Here is a 26,953-nt window from a genome sequence, read left to right as displayed (position 1 = left end):
TCTACTAATCAAAAGTCTTGTGAAGAGTTTAGCAGGGTGATGACTCAAAAGTTTGAGATGTTAATGATGGGCGAGTTGAACTACTTCCTTGGGTTCCAAGTGAAGCAACTCAAGGACGGGACTTTCATCTCCCAAACGAAGTACACGCAAGATTTGATCAAGCGGTTTGGGATGAAGGACGCCAAGCCCGCAAAGACTCCAATGGGAACCGACGGACACGTCGACCTCAACAAAGGAGGTAAGTCCGTTGATCAAAAAGCATACCGGTCTATGATAGGTTCCTTGCTTTACTTATGTGCTAGTAGACCCGATATTATGCTTAGTGTATGCATGTGTGCTAGATTTCAATCTGATCCAAGGGAGTGTCACTTAGTGGCCGTGAAACGAATTCTTAGATATTTAGTCGCTATGCCTTGCTTCGGGATCTGGTATCCAAAGGGGTCTACCTTTGACTTAATTGGATATTCAGACTCCGATTATGCTGGATGTAAGGTTGATAGGAAGAGTACATCAGGGACGTGCCAATTCTTAGGAAGGTCCCTGGTGTCTTGGAGCTCTAAGAAACAAACTTCTGTTGCCCTATCCACCGCTGAGGCCGAGTATGTTGCCGCAGGACAGTGTTGCGCGCAACTACTTTGGATGAGGCAAACCCTCAGGGACTTTGGCTACAATCTGAGCAAAGTCTCACTCCTATGTGATAATGAGAGTGCAATCCGCATGGCGGATAATCCTATTGAACACAGTCGCACTAAGCACATAGACATCCGGCATCACTTTTTGAGAGACCACCAGCAAAAGGGAGATATCGAAGTGTTTTATGTTAGCACCGAGAACCAGCTAGCCGATATCTTTACCAAGCATCTAGATGAGTCAACCTTTTGCAGGCTGCGTAGTGAGCTAAATGTCTTAGATTCTCGGAACTTGGATTGATTTATAGCATACATGTGTTTTATGCCTTGATCATATTCCTTATGCATTTTGTTGTTTATTTATGGTGCTCAAGTTGTACAAGCACTCCCCGGACCTCACAAGTCCATTTGCAAGTGATGCACATATTTAGGGGAGATGTGCTACAACTTGACCCTTTGAGACTAACCATGTGTTTGAGCTTGCTTGATTTAGTCTCAAAGGTGGATTGAAAGGGAAAGATGGACTTGGACCATGAAAGACTTCCACTGCACTCCGATGAGAGGGTAACTAACCCCAAGTTCATTTCCATTCTCTTATTGCCTCTTTACTCTAAGTTGACGATTTTGGTGAGGTAATGGGGTTTAAGGGCCAAAAATGACCCTGTTTTGGTGCTTCATGCCAAAGGGGGAGAAATTAAGGCCAAAGCAAGAAATGGATCAGCTACCACTTGACAATTTTGAAAATAGTAGAGTTAGAGCTTTTGTCTTTTGTTTTGTCAAAATACTCTTATGGTCTCTTATTGTCAAAAATTGGTCTCTTGTGGGGAGAATGTTTGATTATGGGAAAAAGGGGGAGTTTTTGAATCTTTGATCAATTTCTCTTGGAATACCTCTCTCTATGCCTCAACAAGTGAATTTGACTTAGAGATAGGTGAAAGGGAAATGTGCCCTTTGGCCATTTCTAAGTATTTTCGTGATTAAGTGTCCAACACAAATGGTTATGTGTTAAACTATGACAAATGGTGGACAAAGTGCAAATCAATACAAAGGTATGATTCTAGACTTAGTACATTGGTTTTTGTGTACTAACATATTTGTCTAAGTGCTAGAATCAGAGAAAAAACAAATGGAAAAGACTTGGCTCGAGCAGCCAAGACTCTGCTCAGTCTGGGTGCATCGGACTGTCCGGTGGTGCACCGGACAGTGTCCGGTGCGCCAGGCTGGCGCTGGTCAACTGGCCGCTCTCGGGAACTTGACGGTGGCGTACGGCTAAAAATCACCGGACTGTTCGGTGGTGCACCGGACTGTCCGGTGAGCCAACGGATGGCCGAGCCAACAGTCGGTCGCGCAATCCGCGCGTGACGCGTGGCCGAGCCAACGGTCTGATGGGAGCACCAGACTGTCCGGTGTGCACCGGACTGTGTCCGGTGCGCCAACGGCTCCAAAATCGTCAACGGTCGGCTGCGCCAGAATAGGAAATAAATCTGCACCGGACAGTGTCCGGTGGTGCACCGGACTGTCCGGTGCACCAGTCGACAGAAGGCAAGAATTTGCCTTCCTGGATTGCTCTCAACGGCTCCTAGCTGCCTTGGGGCTATAAAAGGGACCCCTAGGCGCATGAAGGAGGACACCAAGCATTCTTTGATCATCTCTTAGCACCAAGACACCTCTCTAGCGCATTTGATTCGTTGTGATAGCAATTTGAGCTCCTCTTGAGTTGAGAACTCCGTGTGTGATCTTAGAGCTCAAGCTGTGACTTGTGTGCGTGTTTGTGCTCGTGTTTTGAGGCTTGTGTGTGTTGCTCTTCCCACTCTTACATTTGTGCTTCTTTGTGATCATCTCATTGTAAGGGCGAGAGGCTCCAAGTTGTGGAGATTCCTCGCAAACGGGAAAGAGTAAAGAAAGAAGAACATCGTGGTATTCAAGTTGATCATTGGATCACTTGAAAGGAGTTGAGTGCAACTCTCGTCCATTGGGACGCCACAACGTGGACTAGGCAAGTATTGTACTTGGCCGAACCACGGGATAAATCATTGTGTCTCTTGTGCTTGTTTTCACTGTGTCAATTGTGGTTCACAAGAGCTCTCCTTAGTCACTTGATTTCATTGTGCTAACACTTAATCAAGTTTGTGGCTTTAAGTTTCAAGTTTTTACGGATCACCTATTCACCCCCTCTAGGTGCTCTCAATTGGTATCAGAACCGTTCTCTTCACAAAAGGGACTAATCGCCCGAAGAGATGGATCCTAAGGGAAAGGGGATGGTGGTAAACGATAAGGAGAAGGAGTCCATCTTCAACGAGCCGAGGGATGACAAAGTCACTGACTCTGGCTCGAGTCAAAAGAAGAAGGACGGGAAGAAGAAGAGGCGGATCAAGAAGATAGTCTACTACGACAACGACGAGTCTTCCTCTTCCCAAAAGGACGATGAATACGAGGAGAAAAAGAAAACGGTTAACTCGAACTTTTCTTTCGATTATTCTCATATTCCACAAAGTTCTAATGCTCATTTGCTTTCCATTCCACTTGGTAAACCTCCTCACTTTGATGGAGAGGACTACGGATTTTGGAGTCACAAAATGTGTAGTCACTTGTTCTCTCTCCATCCAAGTATATGGGAGATAGTAGAAAATGGAATGCAATTTAATAGTTCGGATAACTCCATGTTTATCAATGAACAAATCCATAAAAATGCACAAGCTACTACTGTTATTTTAGCATCCTTGTGCAGGGAAGAGTACAATAAGGTGAGCGGCTTGGACAATGCCAAGCAGATTTGGGACACCCTCAAGATCTCGCATGAGGGGAACGACGTCACCATGCTCACCAAGATGGAGTTGGTGGAAGGCGAACTAGGAAGGTTCGCAATGATCAGGGGAGAGGAGCCAACTCAAACGTACAATAGGCTCAAGATCCTGGTCAACAAGATAATAAGCTATGGAAGCACGAGATGGACGGACCACGACGTCGTCCGACTTATGCTAAGGTCCTTCACTGTCCTTGATCCTCATCTTGTAAACTCTATTCGTGAGAATCCTAGGTACATCAAGATGACGCCCGAGGAAATACTCGGAAAGTTTGTAAGCGGGCGAATGATGATCAAGGAGGCGAGATACGTTGATGAGGCATTAAATGGCCCAATCTATGAGCCCCAAACCGTTGCTCTCAAAGCAACAAGTACCAGGGAGGCGCTACCTAGAAAGGTGGTGCAAGTTGAGGCGGCCGGGCTAAATGAAGATGAAATGGCCCTCATCATCAAGCTCTTCAAGACGACGCTCAAAGGTCGCAAGGAGCATCCCAACAAGAGCAAGACGAAGGGTAAGCGCTCCTGCTTCAAGTGTGGTAAGGTTGGTCACTTTATTGCTAACTGTCCTGATAATGATAGTGACCAGGATCAAGAAAAGAAGAGGGAAAAGAAGAAGACTTACAAGAAAGCGAAGGGCGAGGCACACCTTGGCAAAGAGTGGGACTCGGATTGCTCTTCATCCGACGATGAAGGACTTGCCGCCTCGGCCTTCAACAAATCATCCCTCTAACCCAACGAGCATCACACCTGCCTCATGGCAAAGGAAAAGAAGGTATGCACTAGGAATGCTATTACATATGCTTCTTCAAGTGATGGTGAATCTAGCGATGATGAAATAGACTATGCAAGTTTATTCAAAGGTTTAGATAGAACTAAAATTGATAAAATCAATGAATTGATTGATGCTTTGAATGACAAGAATAGATTGTTAGAAAAGCAAGAGGATCTTTTGTATGAAGAGCATGATAAAGTTGTAGATATCCAAAAATCTCTTGCTTTAGAAGTTAAAAGGAATGAAATGCTTTCTTGTGAATTATCTACTTGCCATGAGACTATCTCTAGTTTAAAAAGTGTTAATGATGATTTAAATGCTAAGCTAGAAGTAGCAAATAGATCTAGTTCTTGTGTAGAACATATAGTGATTTGCAATAGGTGTAAGGACTTTAATGTTAATGCATGTGTTGAGCACCTTACTTCTATTGCAAAGCTAAATGGTGAAGTGGCTAGTCTTAATGCCCAACTTAAGACTAGCAACAACGAATTTGATAAATTAAAATTTGCAAGGGATGCCTACACTGCTGGTAGACACCCCTCAATTAAGGATGGACTTGGCTTTAAGAGGGAAGCCAAGAACTTAACAAGTCATAAGGCTCCCATCTCCGCCAAGGAGAAAGGGAAGGCCCCTATGGCTAATAGTATTCAAAAGAATCACGCTTTCATTTATAGTGATAGAAAATTCTCTAGAAATGCTTATAGGAATTATTATTATGATTCATATGCTATGCCTGCTTCTAGTTCTTCTATTGTGCATGATATGCCTAGGAAAAATGTTATTCATCATATGCCTATGAGAAATGTTGTTCATGTACCTAGGAAAGCAAGTAATGAACCTTCTACAATTTATCATGCTTGCAATGCTTCCTTTGCAATTTGTAGAAAGGATAAGAAAGTAATTGCTAGGAAATTAGGGGCAAAATGCAAGGGAGATAAAACTTGCATTTGGGTCCCTAAGGCTATTGTCACTAACCTTGTAGGACCCAACAAGAGTTGGGTACCTAAGACCCAAGCCTAAATTTGCCTTGCAGGTTTATGCATCCAGGGGCTCAAGCTGGATTATCGACAGTGGATGCACAAACCACATGACGGGGGAGAAGAAGATGTTCACCTCCTACGTCAAGAACAAGGATTCCCAAGATTTAATCATATTCGGTGATGGGAACCAAGGCAAGGTTAAAGGACTAGGAAAAATAGCAATTTCATCCGAGCATTCCATTTCTAATGTGTTTTTAGTAGAATCGCTCGGATATAACTTGTTGTCCGTTAGTCAATTATGTAATATGGGGTATAATTGCTTATTTACAAATGTAGATGTGTCTGTCTTTAGAAGGAGTGATGATTCATTAGCTTTTAAAGGTGTACTAGACGGCAAACTCTATTTAGTTGATTTTGCAAAGGAGGAGGCCGGTCTAGATGCATGTTTAATTGCTAAGACTAGCATGGGCTGGCTGTGGCATCGCCGCCTAGCACATGTGGGGATGAAGAATCTTCACAAACTTCTAAAGGGAGAACATGTGTTAGGACTAACAAATGTGACTTTCGAAAAAGATAGACCTTGTGCAGCTTGTCAAGCACGTAAACAGGTGGGAAGTGCTCATCACAGCAAGAATGTAATGACCACATCAAGACCTCTGGAATTACTTCATATGGACCTCTTCGGACCCGTCGCCTACCTAAGCATAGGAGGAAGTAAGTATGGTCTTGTTATAGTTGATGATTTTTCCCGCTTCACTTGGGTATTCTTTTTGCAGGATAAAACAGAAACCCAAGGAACCCTCAAGCGCTTCCTAAGGAGAGCTCAAAATGAGTTTGAGCTCAAGGTGAAAAAGATAAGGAGCGACAACGGGTCCGAGTTCAAGAACCTTCAAGTGGAGGAGTACCTTGAGGAGGAAGGAATCAAGCACGAGTTCTCCGCTCCCTACACACCACAGCAAAATGGTGTGGTAGAGAGGAAGAACAGGACGCTCATCGACATGGCGAGGACGATGCTTGGAGAGTTCAAGACGCCCAAGCGGTTTTGGTCGGAAGCCGTGAACACGGCTTGCCACGCCATAAACCGGGTCTACCTTCATCGCCTCCTCAAGAAGACTTCGTATGAGCTTCTAACCGGTAACAAACCCAATGTTTCATACTTTCGTGTATTTGGGAGTAAATGCTACATTCTAGTGAAGAAAGGTAGGAATTCTAAATTTGCTCCCAAAGCTGTAGAAGGGTTTTTGTTAGGTTATGACTCAAATACAAAGGCGTATAGGGTCTTCAACAAATCATCAAGTTTGGTTGAAGTCTCTAGCGACGTTGTATTTGATGAGACTAATGGCTCTCCAAGAGAGCAAGTTGTTGATCTTGATGATGTAGATGAAGAAGACGTTCCAACGACCGCAATACGCACCATGGCAATTGGAGATGTGCGGCCACAGGAACAAAAGGAGCAAGATCAACCTTCTTCCTCAACAATGGTGCAACCCCCAACTCAAGACGATGAACAGGTTCATCAAGAAGAGGCGTGTGATCAAGGGGGAGCACAAGATGATCATGTTATGGAGGAAGAATCACAACATGCCCCTCCAACTCAAGTTCGAGCGACGATTCAAAGGAATCATCCCGTCGACCAGATATTGGGTGATATTAGCAAGGGAGTAACTACTCGCTCTAGATTAGTTAATTTTTGTGAGCATTACTCTTTTGTCTCTTCTATTGAGCCTTTCAGGGTAGAAGAAGCCTTGCTAGATCCAGACTGGGTGTTGGCCATGCAGGAGGAGCTCAACAATTTTAAGAGAAATGAAATTTGGACACTGGTGCCACGTCCCAAGCAAAACGTTGTGGGAACCAAGTGGGTGTTCCGCAACAAACAGGACGAGCACGGAGTGGTGACAAGGAACAAGGCACGACTTGTGGCAAAAGGTTATGCCCAAGTCACAGGTTTGGACTTTGAGGAGACTTTTGCTCCTGTGGCTAGGCTAGAGTCAATTCACATATTGTTAGCCTATGTCGCTCACCATTCTTTCAGGTTGTTCCAAATGGATGTGAAGAGTGCTTTCCTCAACGAGCCAATTAAGGAGGAGGTGTACATAGAGCAACCCCCTGGCTTTGAGGATGAACGGTACCCCGACCACGTGTGTAAGCTCTCTAAGGCGCTCTATGGACTTAAGCAAGCCCCAAGAGCATGGTATGAATGCCTTAGAGACTTTTTAATTGCTAATGCTTTCAAGGTTGGGAAAGCTGATCCAACTCTATTCACTAAGACTTGTGATGGTGACTTATTTGTGTGCCAATTTTATGTCGATGACATAATATTTGGTTCTACTAACCAAAAGTCTTGTGAAGAGTTTAGCAGGGTGATGACTCAAAAGTTTGAAATGTCGATGATGGGCGAGTTGAACTACTTCCTTGGGTTCCAAGTGAAGCAACTCAAGGACGGCACTTTCATTTCCCAAACGAAGATGTGCGGCCACAAGAACAAAAGGAGCAAGATCAACCTTCTTCCTCAACAATGGTGCAACCCCCAACTCAAGACGATGAACAGGTTCATCAAGAAGAGGCGTGTGATCAAGGGGAAGCACAATATGATCATGTTATGGAGGAAGAATCACAACATGCCCTTCCAACTCAAGTTCGAGCGACGATTCAAAGGAATCATCCCGTCGACCAGATATTGGGTGATATTAGCAAGGGAGTAACTACTCGCTCTAGATTAGTTAATTTTTGTGAGCATTACTCTTTTGTCTCTTCTATTGAGCCTTTCAGGGTAGAAGAAGCCTTGCTAGATCCGGACTGGGTGTTGGCCATGCAGGAGGAGCTCAACAATTTTAAGAGAAATGAAGTTTGGACACTGGTGCCACGTCCCAAGCAAAACGTTGTGGGAACCAAGTGGGTGTTCCGCAACAAACAGGACGAGCACGGAGTGGTGACAAGGAACAAGGCACGACTTGTGGCAAAAGGTTATGCCCAAGTCACAGGTTTGGACTTTGAGGAGACTTTTGCTCCTGTGGCTAGGCTAGAGTCAATTCACATATTGTTAGCCTATGTCGCTCACCATTCTTTCAGGTTGTTCCAAATGGATGTGAAGAGCGTTTCCTCAACGAGCCAATCAAGGAGGAGGTGTACATAGAGCAACCCCCTGGCTTTGAGGATGAACGGTACCCTGACCACGTGTGTAAGCTCTCTAAGGCGCTCTATGGACTTAAGCAAGCCCCAAGAGCATGGTATGAATGTCTTAGAGACTTTTTAATTGCTAATGCTTTCAAGGTTGGGAAAGCCGATCCAACTTTATTCACTAAGACTTGTGATGGTGACTTATTTGTGTGCCAATTTTATGTCGATGACATAATATTTGGTTCTACTAACCAAAAGTCTTGTGAAGAGTTTAGCAGGGTGATGACTCAAAAGTTTGAAATGTCGATGATGGGCGAGTTGAACTACTTCCTTGGGTTCCAAGTGAAGCAACTCAAGGACGGCACTTTCATTTCCCAAACGAAGATGTGCGGCCACAGGAACAAAAGGAGCAAGATCAACCTTCTTCCTCAACAATGGTGCAACCCCCAACTCAAGACGATGAACAGGTTCATCAAGAAGAGGCGTGTGATCAAGGGGGAGCACAAGATGATCATGTTATGGAGGAAGAATCACAACATGCCCCTCCAACTCAAGTTCGAGCGACGATTCAAAGGAATCATCCCGTCGACCAGATATTGGGTGATATTAGCAAGGGAGTAACTACTCGCTCTAGATTAGTTAATTTTGTGAGCATTACTCTTTTGTCTCTTCTATTGAGCCTTTCAGGGTAGAAGAAGCCTTGCTAGATCCAGACTGGGTGTTGGCCATGCAGGAGGAGCTCAACAATTTTAAGAGAAATGAAGTTTGGACACTGGTGCCACGTCCCAAGCAAAACATTGTGGGAACCAAGTGGGTGTTCCGCAACAAACAGGATGAGCACGGAGTGGTGACAAGGAACAAGGCACGACTTGTGGCAAAAGGTTATGCCCAAGTCGAAGGTTTAGACTTTGAGGAGACTTTTGCTCCTATGGCTAGGCTAGAGTCAATTCACATATTGTTAGCCTATGCCGCTCACCATTCTTTCAGGTTGTTCCAAATGGATGTGAAGAGCGCTTTCCTCAATGAGCCAATCAAGGAGGAGGTGTACATAGAGCAACCCCCTGGCTTTGAGGATGAACGGTACCCCGACCACGTGTGTAAGCTCTCTAAGGCACTCTATGGACTTAAGCAAGCCCCGAGAGCATGGTATGAATGCCTTAGAGACTTTTCAATTGCTAATGCTTTCAAGGTTGGGAAAGCCGATCCAACTTTATTCACTAAGACTTGTGATGGTGACTTATTTGTGTGCCAATTTTATGTCGATGACATAATATTTGGTTCTACTAACCAAAAGTCTTGTGAAGAGTTTAGCAGGGTGATGACTCAAAAGTTTGAAATGTCGATGATGGGCGAGTTGAACTACTTCCTTGGGTTCCAAGTGAAGTGACTCAAGGACGGCACTTTCATTTCTCAAACGAAGTACACGCAAGACTTGATCAAGCGGTTTGGGATGAAGGACGCCAAGCCCGCAAAGACTCCAATGGGAACCGACGGACACGTCGACCTCAACAAAGGAGGTACGTCCGTTGATCAAAAGGCATACCGGTCTATGATAGGTTCCTTGCTTTACTTATGTGCTAGTAGACCGAATATTATGCTTAGTGTATGCATGTGTGCTAGATTTCAATCCGATCCAAGGGAGTGTCACTTAGTGGCCGTGAAGCGAATTCTTAGATATTTAGTCACTACGCCTTGCTTCGGGATTTGGTATCCAAAAGGGTCTACCTTTGACTTAATTGGATATTCAGACTCCGATTATGCTGGATGTAAGGTTGATAGGAAGAGTACATCAGGGACGTGCCAATTCTTAGGAAGGTCCCTAGTGTCTTGGAGTTCGAAGAAACAAACTTCTGTTGCCCTATCCACCGCTGAGGCCGAGTATGTTGCCGCAGGTCAGTGTTACGCACAACTACTTTGGATGAGGCAAACCCTCCGGGACTTTGGCTACAATCTGAGCAAAGTCCCACTCCTATGTGATAATGAGAGTGCTATCCGCATGACGGATAATCCTGTTGAACACAGCCGCACAAAGCACATAGACATCCGACATCACTTTTTGAGAGACCACCAGCAAAAGGGAGATATCGAAGTGTTTTATGTTAGCACTGAGAACCAGCTAGCCGATATCTTTACCAAGCCTCTAGATGAGAAGACCTTTTGCATGCTGCGTAGTGAGCTAAATGTCTTAGATTCGCGGAACTTGGATTGATCTATAGCATACATGTGTCTTATGCCTTTGATCATGTTCTTTTATGCATATTGTTGTTTATTTATGGTGCTCAAGTTGTACAAGCACTCCCCGGACCTCACAAGTCCATTTGCAAGTGATGCACATATTTAGGGGGAGATGTGCTACAACTTGACCCTTTGAGACTAACCATGTGTTAGAGCTTGCTTGATTTAGTCTCAAAGGTGGATTGAAATGGAAAGATGGACTTGGACCATGAAAGACTTCCACTGCACTCCGATGAGAGGGTAACTTACTCCAAGTTCATCTCCATGTCTCTTATTGACTTTTGCTCTTAATTGACAATTTTGGTGAGGCAATGAGGTTAAAAGGGCCAAGATTGATCCCATTTTGGTGCTTGATGCCAAAGGGGGAGAAAATAAGGCCAAAGCAAGAAATGGATCAGCTACCACTTGATAATTTTGAAAATAGTAGAGTTAGAGTTTTTGTTTTGGCAAAATTCTCTTAATGTCTCTTCTTGTCAAAAGTTGGTCTCTTGTGGGGAGAATGTTTGATTATGGGAAAAGGGGGAGTTTTTGAATCTTTGATCAATTTCTCTTGGAATACCTTTCTCTATGCCTCAACAAGTGAATTTGACTTAGAGATAGGAAATTGAGTTTGATTTGCAAAAACAAACCAAGTGGTGGCAAAGAATGATCCAAATATGCCAAATTTTAATCAAAACAAATTTTTGTTCTCGTTTACATTGATGTTGCACTTCTATATGTTGCTTTTTGTTGTGTTGGCATAAATCACCAAAAAGGGGAAGATTGAAAGGGAAATGTGCCCTTGGGCCATTTCTAAGTATTTTGGTGATTAAGTGTCCAACATAAATGGTTATGTGTTAAACTATGGCAAATGGTAGACAAAGTGCAAATCAATACAAAGGTATGATTCTAGACTTAGTACATTGGTTTTTGTGTACTAACATATTTGTCTAAGTGCTAGAATCAGAGAAAAAACAAATGGAAAAGACTTGGCTCGAGCATCCAAGACTCTGCTCAGTCTGGGTGCACCGAACTGTCCGGTGGTGCACCGGACAGTGTCCGGTGGTGCACCGGACAGTTTCCACTGCGCCAGGCTGGCGCTGGTCAACTGGCCGCTCTCGGGAACTCAACGGCGGCGTACGGCTAAAAATCACCGGACTGTCCGGTGGTGCACCGGACTGTCCGGTGAGCCAACGGTTGGCCGAGCCAACGGTCGGCCGCGCAATCCGCGCGTGACGCGTGGCCGAGCCAACGGTCTGATGGGAGCACTGGAATGTCCGGTGTGCACCGGACAGTGTTCGGTGCGCCAACGGCTCCAAATTCGTCAATGATCGGCTGCGCCAGAATAGGAAAGAAATCTGCACCGGACAGTGTCTGGTGGTGCACCGGACTGTCCGGTGCACCAGTCGACAGAAGACAAGAATTGCCTTCCTGGATTGCTCTCAACGGCTCCTAGCTGCCTTGGGGCTATAAAAGGGACCCCTAGGCGCATGAAGGAGGACACCAAGCATTCTTTGATCATCTCTTAGCACCAAGACACCTCTCTAGCACATTTGATTCGTTGTGATAGCAATTTGAGCTCCTCTTGAGTTGAGAACTCCGTGTGTGATCTTAGAGCTCAATTTGTGACTTGTGTGCGTGTTTGTGCTCGTGTTTTGAGGCTTGTTTGTGTTGCTCTTCCCACTCTTACATCTGTGCTTCTTTGTGATCATCTCATTGTAAGGACGAGAGGCTCCAAGTTGTGGAGATTCCTCGCAAACGGGAAAGAGTAAAGAAAGAAGAACACCGTGGTATTCAAGTTGATCATTGGATCACTTGAAAGGAGTTGAGTGCAACTCTCGTCCATTGGGACGCCACAACGTGGACTAGGCAAGTATTGTACTTGGCCGAACCACGGGATAAATCCTTGTGTCTCTTGTGCTTGTTTTCACTGTGTCAATTGTGGTTCACAAGAGCTCTCCTTAGTCACTTGATTTCATTGTGCTAACACTTAATCAAGTTTGTGACTTTAAGTTTCAAGTTTTTACGGATCACCTATTCACCCCCCCCCCCTCTAGGTGCTCTCAATAGGAAATTGAGTTTGATTTGCAAAAACAAACCAAGTGGTGGCAAAGAATGATCCAAATATGCAAATTTGAATCAAAACAAATTTGTGTACTCATTCGCATTGAGGTTGCACTTCTTTTAGTTGATTTTTGTTGTGTTGGCATAAATCACCAAAAAGGGGGAGATTGAAAGGGAAATGTGTCCTTGGGCCATTTCTAAGTATTTTGGTGATCAAGTGCCAACACAAATGTTTAAGTGTGAAACTATGCCAAATGGTGGAAGAAGTGCAAATCAACACAAAGGTATGATTCTAGACTTAGTATATTGGTCTTTGTGTGCTAACATTTGTCTAAGTGCTAGAATCAGAGAAAGGAATAAGAGTTGGCTGTGTACAGCCAACTGCTGCTCAGTCTGGGTGCACCGGACTGTCCGGTGCGCCAGGCTGGCTCTGGTGAAAAGGCTGCTCTCGGGAATTCGTCGGCGGCGTACGACTATAATTCACCGGACTGTCCGGTGGTGCACCGGACTGTCCGGTGAGCCAACAGTCGGCCGAGCCAACGGTCGGCCGTGCAATCCACGCGTGACGCGTGGCCGGGCCAACAGTCTAATGGGGCATCGGACTGTCCGGTGTGCATCGGACAGTGTCCGGTGCGCCAACGGCTCCAAATCTTCAACGGTCGGCTGCGCCAGAATAGGAAAACAATCAGCACCAGACAGTGTCCGGTGGTGCACCGGACTGTCCGGTGCGCCACCCGACAGAAGGCAAGAATTGCCTTCCTGGATTTCTCTCAACGGCTCCTAGCTGCCTTGGGGCTATAAAAGGGACCCCTAGGCGCATGGAGGAGGACACCAAGCACACTCTAAGCATTCTTGATCATTCGCACTCTGTCTTTGCGCACTCGATTGGTATTCTTAGTGATTTAAGCTCCGTGTTAGTGGTGAACCTTGTGTTATTCATTTGAGCTCAAGTCTTGGCTGTGTGTGTGCGTATTGCTGTGGATTTGTGTGTGTTGCTTCCCTCCCTTACTCTATTGCTTTCACTTTGATTCTTATTGTAAGGGCGAGAGACTCCAAGTTGTGGAGATTCCTCGCAAACGGGAAAAAGTTAAGAAAGAAGAACACCGTGGTATTCAAGTTGATCATTGGATCACTTGAGAGGGGTTGAGTGCAACCCTCGTCCGTTGGGACGCCACAACGTGGAGTAGGCAAGTTTTGTACTTGGCCGAACCACGGGATAAATCACCGTGTCTCTTGTGCTTGTTCTCACTGTGTCTATTGTGTTTCACAAGAGATAGGTCATTAGCCACTTGTTTAAATTGTGCTAACACTTAATCAAGTTTTGTGGCTTTAAGTCTTAAGTTTTTACAAGATCACCTATTCACCCCCCCTCTAGGTGCTCTCAGGTGGCAGGCGGGAGGCACGGGGGCGAGGGCAGAGTGTGGACGCTGACGCTAAACTCTTAATAGAGTAGTATAGGTTCAAATTCCTTACACTCAGCAACCGACAAATTAGTCAGCCTGGGTCACTATTTGGGGAAACATCGTTGTGATCTTTGGGATCGACCATCGTGGCCGATCTAATAGATCTGATTTTTTCATCTCTAGTGGAGTCGCCAAAAAGTGTGTTGGCTCCAATTTGGGGCCAAACACTTGTACCTCCTGGCAGCGCGGACGATCCGCGACTTTGGGCCGGATGGTCTGCAACCTCGCTACAGGAGGGTCTCCTCTCTGTGTCGCTTTGGACAATCCATGCTCAGGGGCCAAACGATCTGCAATGGCACATAACCTTCTTCCTTGTAGGAACCTAGATCTCGCCTCCTAGGAGGGACCCCATCGGGAGAAGAGATCTTAGTGTGCTCCCGGATCAGCAGACCACCCAAGTCGTTGCCAAAACGACGTAGAGTCGTCTAGGGATTAAGATAATAGGTCGAGCAAGAGATTTTGGACCAAGTGGATCTTGCCCCCGGGACCTTATCGGGGTAAGATCTTAGGGTCGTCTTGGGGTCGGCAGGCCACTCAAGACGTGTTTAGACGATGCAGAGTTGAATTAAGGTGAAGATATGAGTTGAAAGCTACAACTAGGCTACGCTACACATACGCCTAATACATGAATGATAATGAAGATAATAGATTGATTCAATTGTAATGTGTTCGGTGTTCTCAATCGGTCGTACTACTTTTATATTTATATGGGGAGGTCTGAATTCGTTCTTAGGCGAGATCCAACAGACTCTCACGGATAGATTAGGATAATCACGCGCGGATAAATACTCCCGACCGAGTTAATCAACGTGATTGGTTGCCGGCGTCTAGAGCGTGTGGCTCGCGCTAGCCCAAATCGGTAGAACACATCTCCGTTTCTTCTCCACGCATATAGACAGGTGGATGAAAAAATACCTCCGCTGTCTATTGCATGCTAGAATCATTTCATGCACGTAGTCAACGCTCGCGGTCAGGCTGGATAGAGACAGCCTGCCAACCAATCAAATGAAATCTGATCTAGATCGTCCAGGTTATCCCACGCACCGTTAAGGCTACATGCCTACATATCAAATATGGTGCTCAGCAGAAATAAAAAGATTTCAAACTGATTCATCAAACAAACCGCTCTTGTATACATGCTTCAGCGAAATAAAACTTGAGGAAACAAAGAACTTGATTACAGCACAGTGAAATTTGGATTCCATTTTTAGTTTCCTACTCCACCGTCACGATGATACCAAACTTCTCTTTGCTGCCGCTTCTGCTTCTGCTTCTCCAACCTCGCACGCGACGACCACGATTAACACGGTGAACATGGTCCCCACCCGCCTCTATCTGCCTCATTTCCACGTGGTCCCCACACGTCGGGAGGCCCATACACGACGGCCCGGGCCTCCAGGAGATTCCAGAATGATCACTGCCATGTGGGCCGTACACCGGCCCAGGCCCCGCGAGTCAGTGACGTACCCGTGACGCGGCCCTCCGAGTCCCAAACCCCTGCTGCAAGAAAGAAGCTATAAGGAAAGCTAATCCCCCTCGTCGAGTGCTCCGCATCTCGCATTCTCGCCGGTGCTGCTGCAATTAACGCCGCCCCCGGCCAACCACCCGAAACCTACCTCCGCCGCCGTTGTCGCCACCGTCAACATGGCGAGCCAAGGGGAGCCCTCGGCCTCTGCTTCCGATCCGTAAGATGTCGCTCCCTCCCTCCATCCCCGGTCGATCCGATCTGGTTGAGCCGTAGGGTTGAGGATTTCCGGACCCGATCTGGGTTGTTTGGTGTCAATGTTTCGGCGGTGGATTCGTTTATCAGGTTTTCCGGTGATTGTGTGTGCAGGAAGGAGAAGAAGGACTTCTCGACGGCGATCCTGGAGAGGAAAAAGTCACCGAACCGCCTTGTCGTCGACGAGGCCACCAACGACGATAACTCCGTCGTCGCGCTGCACCCTGACACCATGGAGAGGCTGCAGCTCTTCCGCGGCGACACCGTGCTCCTCAAGGTCTAATATGTCTAAGCCGAGCTTTTCACAGCAGCTTTGGGAAGTTGAGCTGGTTTAGCAGATTGTATTATCACGCGACCGATCTGTGTGTGACCGACCCGAATTCGGTGTATTCATAGTGCAGATCTATTAGAAATAACCTTAGCTTTATCACTGTAAAGTACTTGCTGAGTTTGCTGAGGGTATTTGGGCCCCTCTGATTCGCTGCTATAGTATGTAGATTTTTGCCAATTTGCATTCGTACACCATTGATTCAGTTGAAGGTTAATAGTAATCTAGATTGCTTTTATTGCTTCAGTAGCATATTTTAATATACTTGGTTTGTTATGTTCAAATATTCTCCTCATACATTTGTTATAGATTTAAATGCAACCACTCTTTTTGCTTGAATATCTCATGTTCATCGTTAGAACAGGGAATCAACACTATCTAGTATTATTCAAATTTGTGCTCGTTGTTCTGTTAGATGGAGATGATGGGCTGCATACAGAATTGTTATTTTATGATTCCTAGCATGATAATTTGGATGTGATGTCTGGACTTGTAACTCTACTGTGTACAGGGGACTGCACAATTGTATTGTATTGGCATATCTTTTTTTCAAGTCTATAGGGCCCAGCAGCTAGTTTGTGTTATGGCGGGTAACAAAATTTGTTAGTGAACTTTATGGCTACTGTCGTCCATGTATCTGTTTATCACCTTATGTTTTTTTGTTATAGGGTAAGAAGAGGAAAGACACTATTTGCATTGTCCTTGCGGACGAAACCTGTGAGGAGCCAAAGGTTCGGATGAACAAGGTTGTCCGCCAGAACCTAAGGGTGAGGCTTGGTGATGTGGTTTCTGTCCACCAGTGCCAGGATGTGAAATATGGGAAGCGTGTCCACATTCTTCCAATTGATGATACAGTTGAAGGCATTACAGGGAACCTGTTTGATGCCTTCTTGAAACGTGAGTCTGTGATCTTGTATATTTCTTAGTTGATCTATTTTTTGCATTAGCATGGCTCTGTGATACTTAATTTACATGTTACTTGAGTATTGCTCTATTCTTCTGTTGTCAATGGTTTACTGAATTCTGTGCATGGAGTCTGACATTTATAGTACCTATACCTAATATTCTTGTATATTGTTTTTGCCATGTCATGCTATACCTTATTGCTGTTTTGCCATTTTCTAATAACATCCCTTATGAAACCGTGCAGCATATTTCCTAGAAGCATACAGGCCGTTGAGGAAAGGAGACCTTTTCCTTGTCAGAGGAGGAATGAGAAGTGTGGAATTCAAAGTGATAGAGACTGATCCTGCTGAATATTGTATCGTTGCGCCAGATACTGAAATATTTTGTGATGGGGAGCCTATTAAGAGGGAGGATGAGGAGCGTCTTGATGAAGTTGGTTATGATGATGTTGGTGGAGTTAGAAAGCAAATGGCCCAAATCAGAGAGCTTGTTGAGCTTCCACTACGCCATCCTCAACTTTTCAAATCTATTGGTGTGAAGCCACCAAAGGGCATATTGCTGTACGGGCCACCTGGTTCCGGAAAGACTCTTATTGCTCGTGCTGTTGCAAATGAGACTGGAGCCTTTTTCTTCCTGATCAATGGTCCAGAGATTATGTCAAAGCTGGCAGGGGAGAGTGAAAGCAATCTCAGAAAGGCATTTGAAGAAGCAGAGAAGAATGCTCCATCTATCATTTTCATTGATGAAATTGATTCCATTGCACCCAAGAGAGAGAAGACCAATGGAGAAGTAGAGCGTCGTATTGTTTCACAGCTACTGACTCTTATGGATGGACTGAAATCTCGTTCCCATGTTATTGTTATGGGTGCTACAAACCGACCAAACAGCATTGATCCTGCTCTTCGAAGATTTGGAAGGTTTGATCGGGAAATTGACATTGGAGTTCCTGATGAAGTTGGCCGTCTCGAGGTTCTCCGCATTCACACTAAGAACATGAAACTAGCTGAAGATGTACGTAACCGTAACTTATTCTTGATTCATTGCTCTCGACATTGATTATGAATATGATTTCTGTCTTCTCCTCTAGCATCTCTTGATGTCCATTCTCTGAATTTCCAGGTTAATTTGGAACTCATTTCAAAAGATACCCATGGATATGTTGGTGCTGATCTTGCTGCCCTTTGCACTGAGGCTGCTCTTCAGTGCATTCGTGAGAAGATGGACATCATAGATCTTGAGGATGAGACAATCGATGCAGAGATATTGAACTCAATGGCTGTTACAAATGACCATTTCAAGACTGCGCTTGGAACAAGCAACCCATCTGCTCTTCGTGAAACTGTGAGTACCTGCCTATAATTGTCTGTGTGAGCTGCTTTTGTTCTGGGATGCTTAATATGCTTTCTGGATTCAGGTTGTCGAAGTCCCAAATGTCTCTTGGGAGGATATTGGTGGGCTGGAGAATGTCAAGAGGGAGCTCCAGGAGGTAATTAGATGCTAATTGACCACCTGCTCTTGGTATTGTTTATGTTCCACATTTTGCTGATTTCTTTCAAAATTGATGCAGACTGTTCAATATCCTGTGGAGCATCCGGAGAAGTTCGAGAAGTTTGGCATGTCTCCATCCAAAGGAGTTTTGTTCTATGGTCCTCCTGGTTGTGGTAAGACCTTGTTGGCAAAGGCAATTGCCAACGAGTGCCAGGCTAACTTCATCAGTGTCAAGGGTCCTGAGTTGCTTACCATGTGGTTTGGTGAGAGTGAAGCCAACGTCCGTGAAATTTTTGACAAGGCTCGTCAATCTGCTCCTTGTGTCCTCTTCTTTGATGAGCTTGACTCAATTGCTACTCAGGTCTATACTCGTCTCACCTTGGTTCTTTATTTATTTGTGGTGTCATGTTTTATGTCTTACAGATGTTAACACATGTTGCAGAGAGGAAGCAGTGTGGGTGATGCTGGAGGTGCGGCTGATAGAGTGCTTAATCAGCTACTGACAGAAATGGATGGCATGAATGCCAAGAAAACTGTGTTTATTATTGGAGCTACAAACAGGCCTGACATCATTGACCCTGCTCTGCTGAGGCCAGGGCGTCTTGACCAGCTGATCTACATTCCACTGCCTGATGAGCAGTCTAGGCTCCAGATCTTCAAGGCCTGCCTTAGGAAGTCCCCTGTGGCGAAGGATGTGGACTTGAATGCTCTTGCTAAGTACACTCAAGGGTTCAGTGGAGCAGATATCACAGAAATTTGCCAGCGTGCGTGCAAATATGCAATCAGAGAGAACATTGAGAAGGTAACTTCCTCCAAACGGTAGTTGGTACTCTACAAATTAATACTCTGGAGTCTAAGCTATCATCATTCCTAATCATGAACTAAACAGACAGCTTGTGTAAAAAGGAGCCATAAATCCACCCCAGCATGTGGATTTAGGTGGATACTGAGTACAGCCAAACAAGCCCTTGGGGTTGTCTGAAGTTGCAACAATTTAACTTTTACCTGTTTGAATGTTTGGAATTATAAGTAGATTATCTTGGCAAATACATTTTTATTTTACAAATGTTTTGAATTATATATATAACGATAGATAAAAGTCATCATTTCAATATTTCAGTAGGAAGCTGAAGTAACGTTAATTATTCAGATAGCTACATGTACTTCCAGTCAAATACAAGTTATCTACCATAACTTGGGATGAACTTGGATCAACATACTAATAATCAGCTTAAAGTTTTTCCAGGATTATATGTTGATTTCTTTCATCTTGAAGTATGATAAACTTTGTATCACAGGTTAAAATTGCCAGTGATAGATTGGTTTGGCTTGGCTGCTGTTTAGTTGGCCTACCGTTTTTTCATCTGAATAAATCTTGTTGCAACGTATAATCGCGATAAATATGGTTTCAGGATATTGAGAGGGAAAGGCGGAGAAAGGACAACCCTGAGGCGATGGAGGAAGACGAAGTGGATGAGATCGCTGAGATCAGGGCCCCTCACTTCGAGGAGTCGATGAAGTATGCTCGGCGTAGTGTCAGTGATGCTGATATCCGCAAGTATCAGGCGTTTGCCCAGACATTGCAGCAGTCCCGGGGGTTCGGCAGTGAGTTCCGCTTCTCGGATCAGCCGGCGACAGCTGGTGCTGCTGCTGCAGCTGATCCGTTTGCTTCTGCGGGTGCTGCGGCTGATGATGACGATCTATACAGCTAGTTGGGTTGTTCAATATCAGTCCCGTCACTCATCTGTTTAAAACTGATCATACTAAACACGCTTGTCATGCAATGATATTTATTTGCCGTACATTTGGACGTCGCTGAGATGATGCACTCTCGGCCTTCGGTTAACTTTTCATGCCATATTCTCCATGTCATTGTCTGGGCCATGACATTTTATTAATTATTGTGAAATCTATCATCTCTCATCTGTCTGTTAGTGCGTACGTGATCCGTGATCCAGTATGGATAACTATGGCGGTGTGGGCAGAGCAGGTCTGAATGGAGATTGAAAGGTTGAAAGCGGAGTACTAGCTAGGAGAGCGCTTATCTCATGAATTTGCAGCAATGGGGAATAGGGATGCTTATCTCATTAATTTGGAGAGCTGGGACGCTTGTGTCGTTAATTTACAGCGCCAGGGAATAGTTGCTCCACTTGAATCGGACATTGTAATGGTTGGTGTACCTGCATTGGAGGTGTTCCAGGTCCAGCGGTCTTCCTTCCTGGACTGGAATCACCTAGACTCCTTTTCAAAAGGGCCTGATGTCGGCTGAGGTTTGGTTACCAATTTGTTACCTACATTTTAGACAGTTTTCCTAAAGTATAGTTAGAGGATTATCATTATATGTATGAAATATGTGACCTAGAACTAAGAAATTTGATACGTGCCCAAAACAATGTGACCTAGAGCTAAGAAGTGTGACAAAGTTTGCAAATCGTTGCAGCCAGCAGCGTTTGTAAACATTGCGCATTGGTTTTTGCCTCATCCAACAACGGTACATGAACCTTTGCTGATTCAAATCTAGTTTTTTATTTCCTATCCTAGTCATAGGAACAGAGAGTGCAATGAGAGAGCCCGACTAACTTATTGCAGCATAGATTCTATATTTCTATTTTATGTTAAGAGAACAGCTTGCCCCATAAACAAATCAATAACTCGGCAAAAGCTTTTTTTTTAGATCGGAAAGCTTGTTTCCGTTAGACATCACCTCCGGGCAAATCACCGGAGACTAAGGGTTGTTTGTTTCGCTAACTAATTTATCATACTTTGCCTAACTTTTCTGTCTAAAGTTAGTTCCTCAATTCGAACGACTAACATTAGACAGAGTGTGACATAGTTAGCCACAAACCAAACAAACCATAAATCTGAAAGAAAAGCGGGGACTTGACTCATAAAACACAGCAGTAGAACCATAGCTAACTATGCTCGCCTCAAACTTTGCAAGACAATCTACCACTATTTTGAGGGATTTTAGGCAATGTTGAACACTATACTTATCAAATCAGGAGCTCATAAACTCTATGATTTCTCTAAACTAGTCGGTTGCATGTACGTTGCGATGGCTCGCAATAATACCCATGTAAACTATCCACCAAAAAGTTTTCAAGTTTTTATTGATTGTCTCCGCTCTTCGCTTAATTTTTTGTTTTGTTTGGCTAACTAATGTTGTTTACTCCATCCAATATGTCTTGGCACAACACAGCCAATGAAGTGGGCCATTAGAAGAGCACAACGACTAACTGAATGAACATAGATTATAGAATGTCATAATTGCACCGTACAAAGACCAAATAAGAGTAAGTTTAACAGAGATTATAGAATGTCATAATTGCACCGTACAAAGACCAAATAAGAGTAAGTTTGTGAGCTCAAGTTTCTAAAATAAGTCACATGAACTCAAACTTATAAAAAAGATAGATCAAAATGTGGAGTGATTGCTAAAATAAGGCATCTATAAAAACTGGATGTGCTCCATAGAAATCATGATACTTCGTAGCAATTACTAACGTTTAAAACCAACAAATAACCTTTCCTTTTACTGTAAGCGTGACAAATCATTGCTGCTCCATCCAATTCAACAACCTCAAACATCATGGAGTCCATTACGTCAATATGGTCTCAGAAACGACCTAATACATGCAAGAGCCAAGAACACAAGGGACGAGCACCCTATGGTAGTGCCCGCATGAATCTCTAAATTCTAACACATATTTTGCAGGATCCATGAGCAATCATCAGAAGAACACTAACCATGTGCAGATAATAAATAAAGTATTTGAAAGTCGCCTAGAGGGGGTGAATAGGCGAAACCTGAAATTTACAAACTTTAAACACGCACTATGACCGGGTTAGTGTTAGAAATAAATTCAGAGTGCGGGAGATAGTTCTCCTTGTTATGAGTTGCTCAATCGATGCGGATAGCCTCAGGAGCAAACTCAAATCAATATGAGCAAGGGAACTTTTAGAGAGAGAGGAAAGATGGGGAAACAAATCAAGTGGAGATCAATACAAATGAACACGGTGATTTGTTTACCAATATTACTTGGGTCACTAAGACCCCGCAAGGATCACAACACACTTAGGTGTCTCTTGCTAGCTTTACAAGGCACTTAGAAGAATTAGAATGAGAAGGAGAAAGCAATCCAAGCAACAAGAACAACAAAAGAAACACAAAACACCCTCTCTCAAGTCACTAAGCAATTGAGTTGATTTTGAGGCTTGGAGAGGATTTGATCTTTTGAATGTGTCTTGGAGTGAATGCTTTTGCTCTTGTATTGAATGTGGAGTTCAGAAAACTTGGATGACTTGAATGGTGGTGGTTGGGGGTATTTATAGCCTCCAACCACCTCCTAGCTGTTGGCTGACTTTGTTGTCGACGGGCACACCGGACAGTCCGGTGGTGCACCAGACATGGCACTATTCATTGTCCGGTGCGTGCCACGCCAGCTGCCCGTTGGGGTTTGGAGCGGTTGGCCGTTGAAGTCCTTTGTCCTCTTGCTGCACCGAACAGTCCGGTGTGTTCTGACTTCGCTGCTCCGACTTCTGACTTGTGCACTGCTTGTTGTTCATCTGACATTGCAGTCGACCGTTGGGCGCAGTTGATCGTTGCTTCATTTGCTCACCGAACATGTTTGGTGCACACCGGACAGTCCAGTGAATTATAGAGGAGCGACTCTGGAAAACCCGAGAGTGGCCAGTTCATGGGTGCCTTGGCCTAGGCACCGGACAGTGTCCAGTGCGCCACTGGCAGCACCAGTGCTTGTCTTTGCTCCAAACTTTGTAGAGTTTCCCAACTTATTTTCTTCGTTGGTTTATGTTGAACTTTATGCACCTAAGATAAATGACAACTAGGAAAAGTAGTTAGTTCACGTGGTTTGTGAAGGGCGTCAAACACCAAAATCGATTATAGGAAATGTATAAGCCCATTTCCATTTCAGTATTAACACACCCAAATTATGTTAAGTCATTATCACAACAAAAAACTAACACCCAAAACAAATGAGGAATGACACAATAATTTTTGCAATAACAGAAGGATGAGTGACATGTACATAGAAGTGGTAGAAGCATAACGAGTCGACACTATGGTAAGGGAAAGGCCATGTAGATAGGCGAAGCCAAGCCATCGAATGGGTACCATAGGCAGAAAATCAAGGACCCCCCATCCCTTGCCTCCCCCACTCCTAAGGTTTCATAGACCAGGAAGGGAAGGAAAGAGGCGGGCATACTTGTTCATTGCCGGAGGACGCGACAAAGACCTAGGCATCTGGAGGCTACATAGGTAATATGTCGCTAGATACATATAGGGAGAGAGCACGCAAGCGAAGAAAGAATTCTAGTCGGAGCAGCTCCAAACCGAGAGGCACCCGCAACAGGCGTCAGTCCGAGAAGGGTGAGAGAATGCGAGTGCCTTCCTAACCCTGGACCCACCGAGATGACACAACACCACCACCAACTCCGTAGCATATGCCGACTGCTGCCGTGCTATGAGCCTTGGTTGTCCAATATCTCAGACTTGTACTCCTCATCGCCATATAACCTAAGCGTGGCAGACGCCACTGTGTCCTCCTCGGCGGCACACATGGAGAAAGGCCAGGAGCAAGACCGACTCGCCTCGTACCCGCGTCGACGAGCGTCGGTCGGTTTGCGGCTGCGACCGTGGGCGGGAGTAGTAGGTTGGGGAGGAAGAACATGGCGAAGGCCGGGAAGATGAACGGGACGTCCGATGACGGCAAAAACGATGGTGCGCGCATGCTATGAAACGTCCTCATGGACATGCAATAGCCACTGTGCTAGTCAGTGTCGGGGCTGGTGTCAGACGAATACGGGGAGGAGGCGCCTGCTCCCACGCCCGAGAATGGGGTGGCGTGAAGGCGGAGGCATGAGGTGAGAGAGAAAAGAAGCAGGATGATGAAAGAGGTGGCGTCAATTGAGGCGAGGACCATCATTATCGTGTTGAGGTATAGATGGCCAAATGGGTTGTGTCTGGCGGGCCGGGCCGATACACGGACCATTTAATAATTTCTGGGCCAGCCCGACACGAGCGCCGTGCCGTGCTTGGGCCGTAGCCTCGGCCCGTAGTGCTGGGCCGGCCTGGCACATTTTTTTTATTTTACAAATAATCGTATATACGTATGTACAATTTACATTCAATATTAAAAATACCTGAGCATGATATTCTACTGGTTAGACGGCTTCACCCAGTGTCTCTTGCCCTTCTTCCATTAGAGCGTGGGTTTGAACCCCACCTTCTACATCGCTTTTTTAACTAATATTTTACGTTAATTTAACCAAATGTCCCGACGGACTAATGAGCCGTGGTTTGGGACGTAGAGGTTGGTTGCATGGAGGGAAAAGACGTGTAACAGGTTAATTTAAAATAGATGTGAGGGGTTATTTGTAAAAAGATGACGCGGAACGACCGTTGAAACTTATGCTTTAATATAGTAAAGATAGAGATAGATACTAGTCTAATTACCCTTACTAATGCTACAGTCTCGAGGAGGGGAGGGCCAGGGCCCTGGTGGCGGCGGCGTGAGGGATGGACCGTGTCGGCGGCTGCGGCGCGAGGGAGGAGCCTGCGGCAACTGGGAGGTCATTGTTGTGGGGGTGCTTTTGTTGGGTAGGTTTAGTATGGGTTTTATGTGGTATAAATAGATATATAAGTTTTCATTCACACTTCTATTCAGAGTAGTCCTTGATGAGAGAGAGGGGAAACTGTTTTTTTAAACTTGTCGTTCTAGCTTTTGCAGGGACAGATCTAGGGTAGCTCGGCCCAAGTACCATTGGAGTGGATGAGAACGACCTATAGTGAGCATCAGCCCACCTACAGCCCCAAATTCAGAACTGAGAGCGGCGAAGACGACGAACCACGGTAATCAGCGTTAGTTGCAGTTGCAGCACACTGGCCAGCCCTATCAAGTAAGAGCAACTCCAATAAAAATGGCAAACTGGATCTTATTTTAAATTAAAGGATTTAGGACTAAAAAACAACTTCCAACAAGAGTCCTAATTTATAAATGTTGAACAAATTTATTTAGGACTCAAACTCTCTGAGGTCCTAAATATAGACACTGGAGCCCATACAGGAGGTCTATCCTAACCGTTCTGTGAATCTTTATCGCCACCACCTCTGCATCTGTGATCCGTGCTGTTCATTTTAAGAGAATCTCGGATGAGCGGCCAGGGGGCAAGCGGTGGCAGATAACTATCTCTATGTGTGCCTCGGCGGAAGAAGCCTGGGATCAAGGAAATACAGTGGTTATCCTCCTCTCCCCTGCCTGATAAGTATGGAGACGAGCTCTCCCCTGGTCGCAGTCTCTCTCTGGTTCACTCAGCACACGGGTGTTCTAGCAATCCCTTGCTCCTCTATCGTTCCAGATCCTGTTTGCCTGAGTATTTTCTCTGTTGGTGATTGCTCATGGGAGTTGGAGGAGGCGTTGTGTTCTTCCAGCAAGGTCCTTTGTGTGCCTCGCTACAACTTCGTGCGCCTGTGTGGTGCTGGTCTGATCTGGTCTCTGTCCACCGTGGCCTGGTGCTTGGGCTCCCTGTTGCGCGGTGTTCCTCTTCTCGGGCTGGTGCCGTGGACGCCTTCCTCGGCTCCGGCAGCGGCTCTAGTATCTCCATCAACCTCCCGTCGTGCAGGTCCGGACGTGGGCGGTGGAATTGGTTTTGTGAGACAGAACCTTGTGTTCGCTGAGCTGGTCTTCCCACGTAGACAATCTACGTGCCGTGAGTTACTCGTTGCCTCGCATTATTTATTGAGTAATTTTGTGTAATCTGCTAATATTATTTGCTTGGGTGTGATTGCACAATTTGTGGGCGGATTTAATTGCTCGATGATGATAGCGATGTAGTGAGACGATGTGACAGTCTGGGTTTTAGTGTGTTGTTATTTTCAGCATTGATATTATTTGTGCCTAATTATATCTATATTTGTTGAGGTTGTTTACCTATGTTAAATTCTGTTATTTTATTAAGTACATAGCTCCTTACTATTAGTATTCATGCTTGATTTCTAGGCTCATAATATTTGATCTAAAACCCTGATTTGGTGAGATAGGACTGTCACGTTAGTCAATGATTTTTGATCACCCTTTAGCGTTGGAGGGCTATCTAGCGCAGCAACCCACAATTTTGAGAGAAACATTTTAAGATAAACAATCATGTTTATTTGTTTAATTTGCCTTCTTCATTTACAAGCCATGTTTAATTTACAAATAGACCTGAGTAGTTATGTTTCATGTTTTCAATTAATGGAATTGCTACTGTTCATTGCCGTTATAATTACATATGGTATTTATCTGAGTTATATGCTTGTTTTATTCGGAATTAAAATATTTAATTTATTTAAATATGCTGGAAGCATGTCACTTATTTCTCTAATATTACAACAATCCAGAAAACCAATTCGTATAATGGCCTCCAGTTCTGATGTCATTAAGCCTGAAGCGTTCGACGGCGCAAGCTTCA

The 26,953-nt window shown here is 44.9% G+C and overlaps 1 protein-coding gene across 1 annotated transcript; it reads left to right on the top strand.

Annotated features, from left to right (window-relative positions):
- Positions 1–15,589: 15,589 nt before the first annotated feature.
- On the top strand, positions 15,590–20,285 carry LOC100382880 (Cell division cycle protein 48). Its single transcript, NM_001328004.1, has 9 exons — positions 15,590–15,727; positions 15,877–16,039; positions 16,759–16,987; positions 17,241–18,007; positions 18,116–18,337; positions 18,411–18,482; positions 18,564–18,845; positions 18,927–19,286; positions 19,897–20,285. Exons 1-9 carry the CDS (start codon positions 15,687–15,689, stop codon positions 20,194–20,196), a joined length of 2,436 nt encoding a protein of 811 aa, NP_001314933.1. The 5' UTR covers positions 15,590–15,686; the 3' UTR covers positions 20,197–20,285.
- Positions 20,286–26,953: the final 6,668 nt, after the last annotated feature.

This window comes from Zea mays, chromosome 5 (genome assembly GCF_902167145.1).
Source record: "Zea mays cultivar B73 chromosome 5, Zm-B73-REFERENCE-NAM-5.0, whole genome shotgun sequence".
NCBI lineage: Eukaryota > Viridiplantae > Streptophyta > Magnoliopsida > Poales > Poaceae > Zea > Zea mays.
The sequence above is the reverse complement of the archived record's forward strand: the minus strand, read 5'-3'. Positions and strand labels throughout refer to the sequence as shown.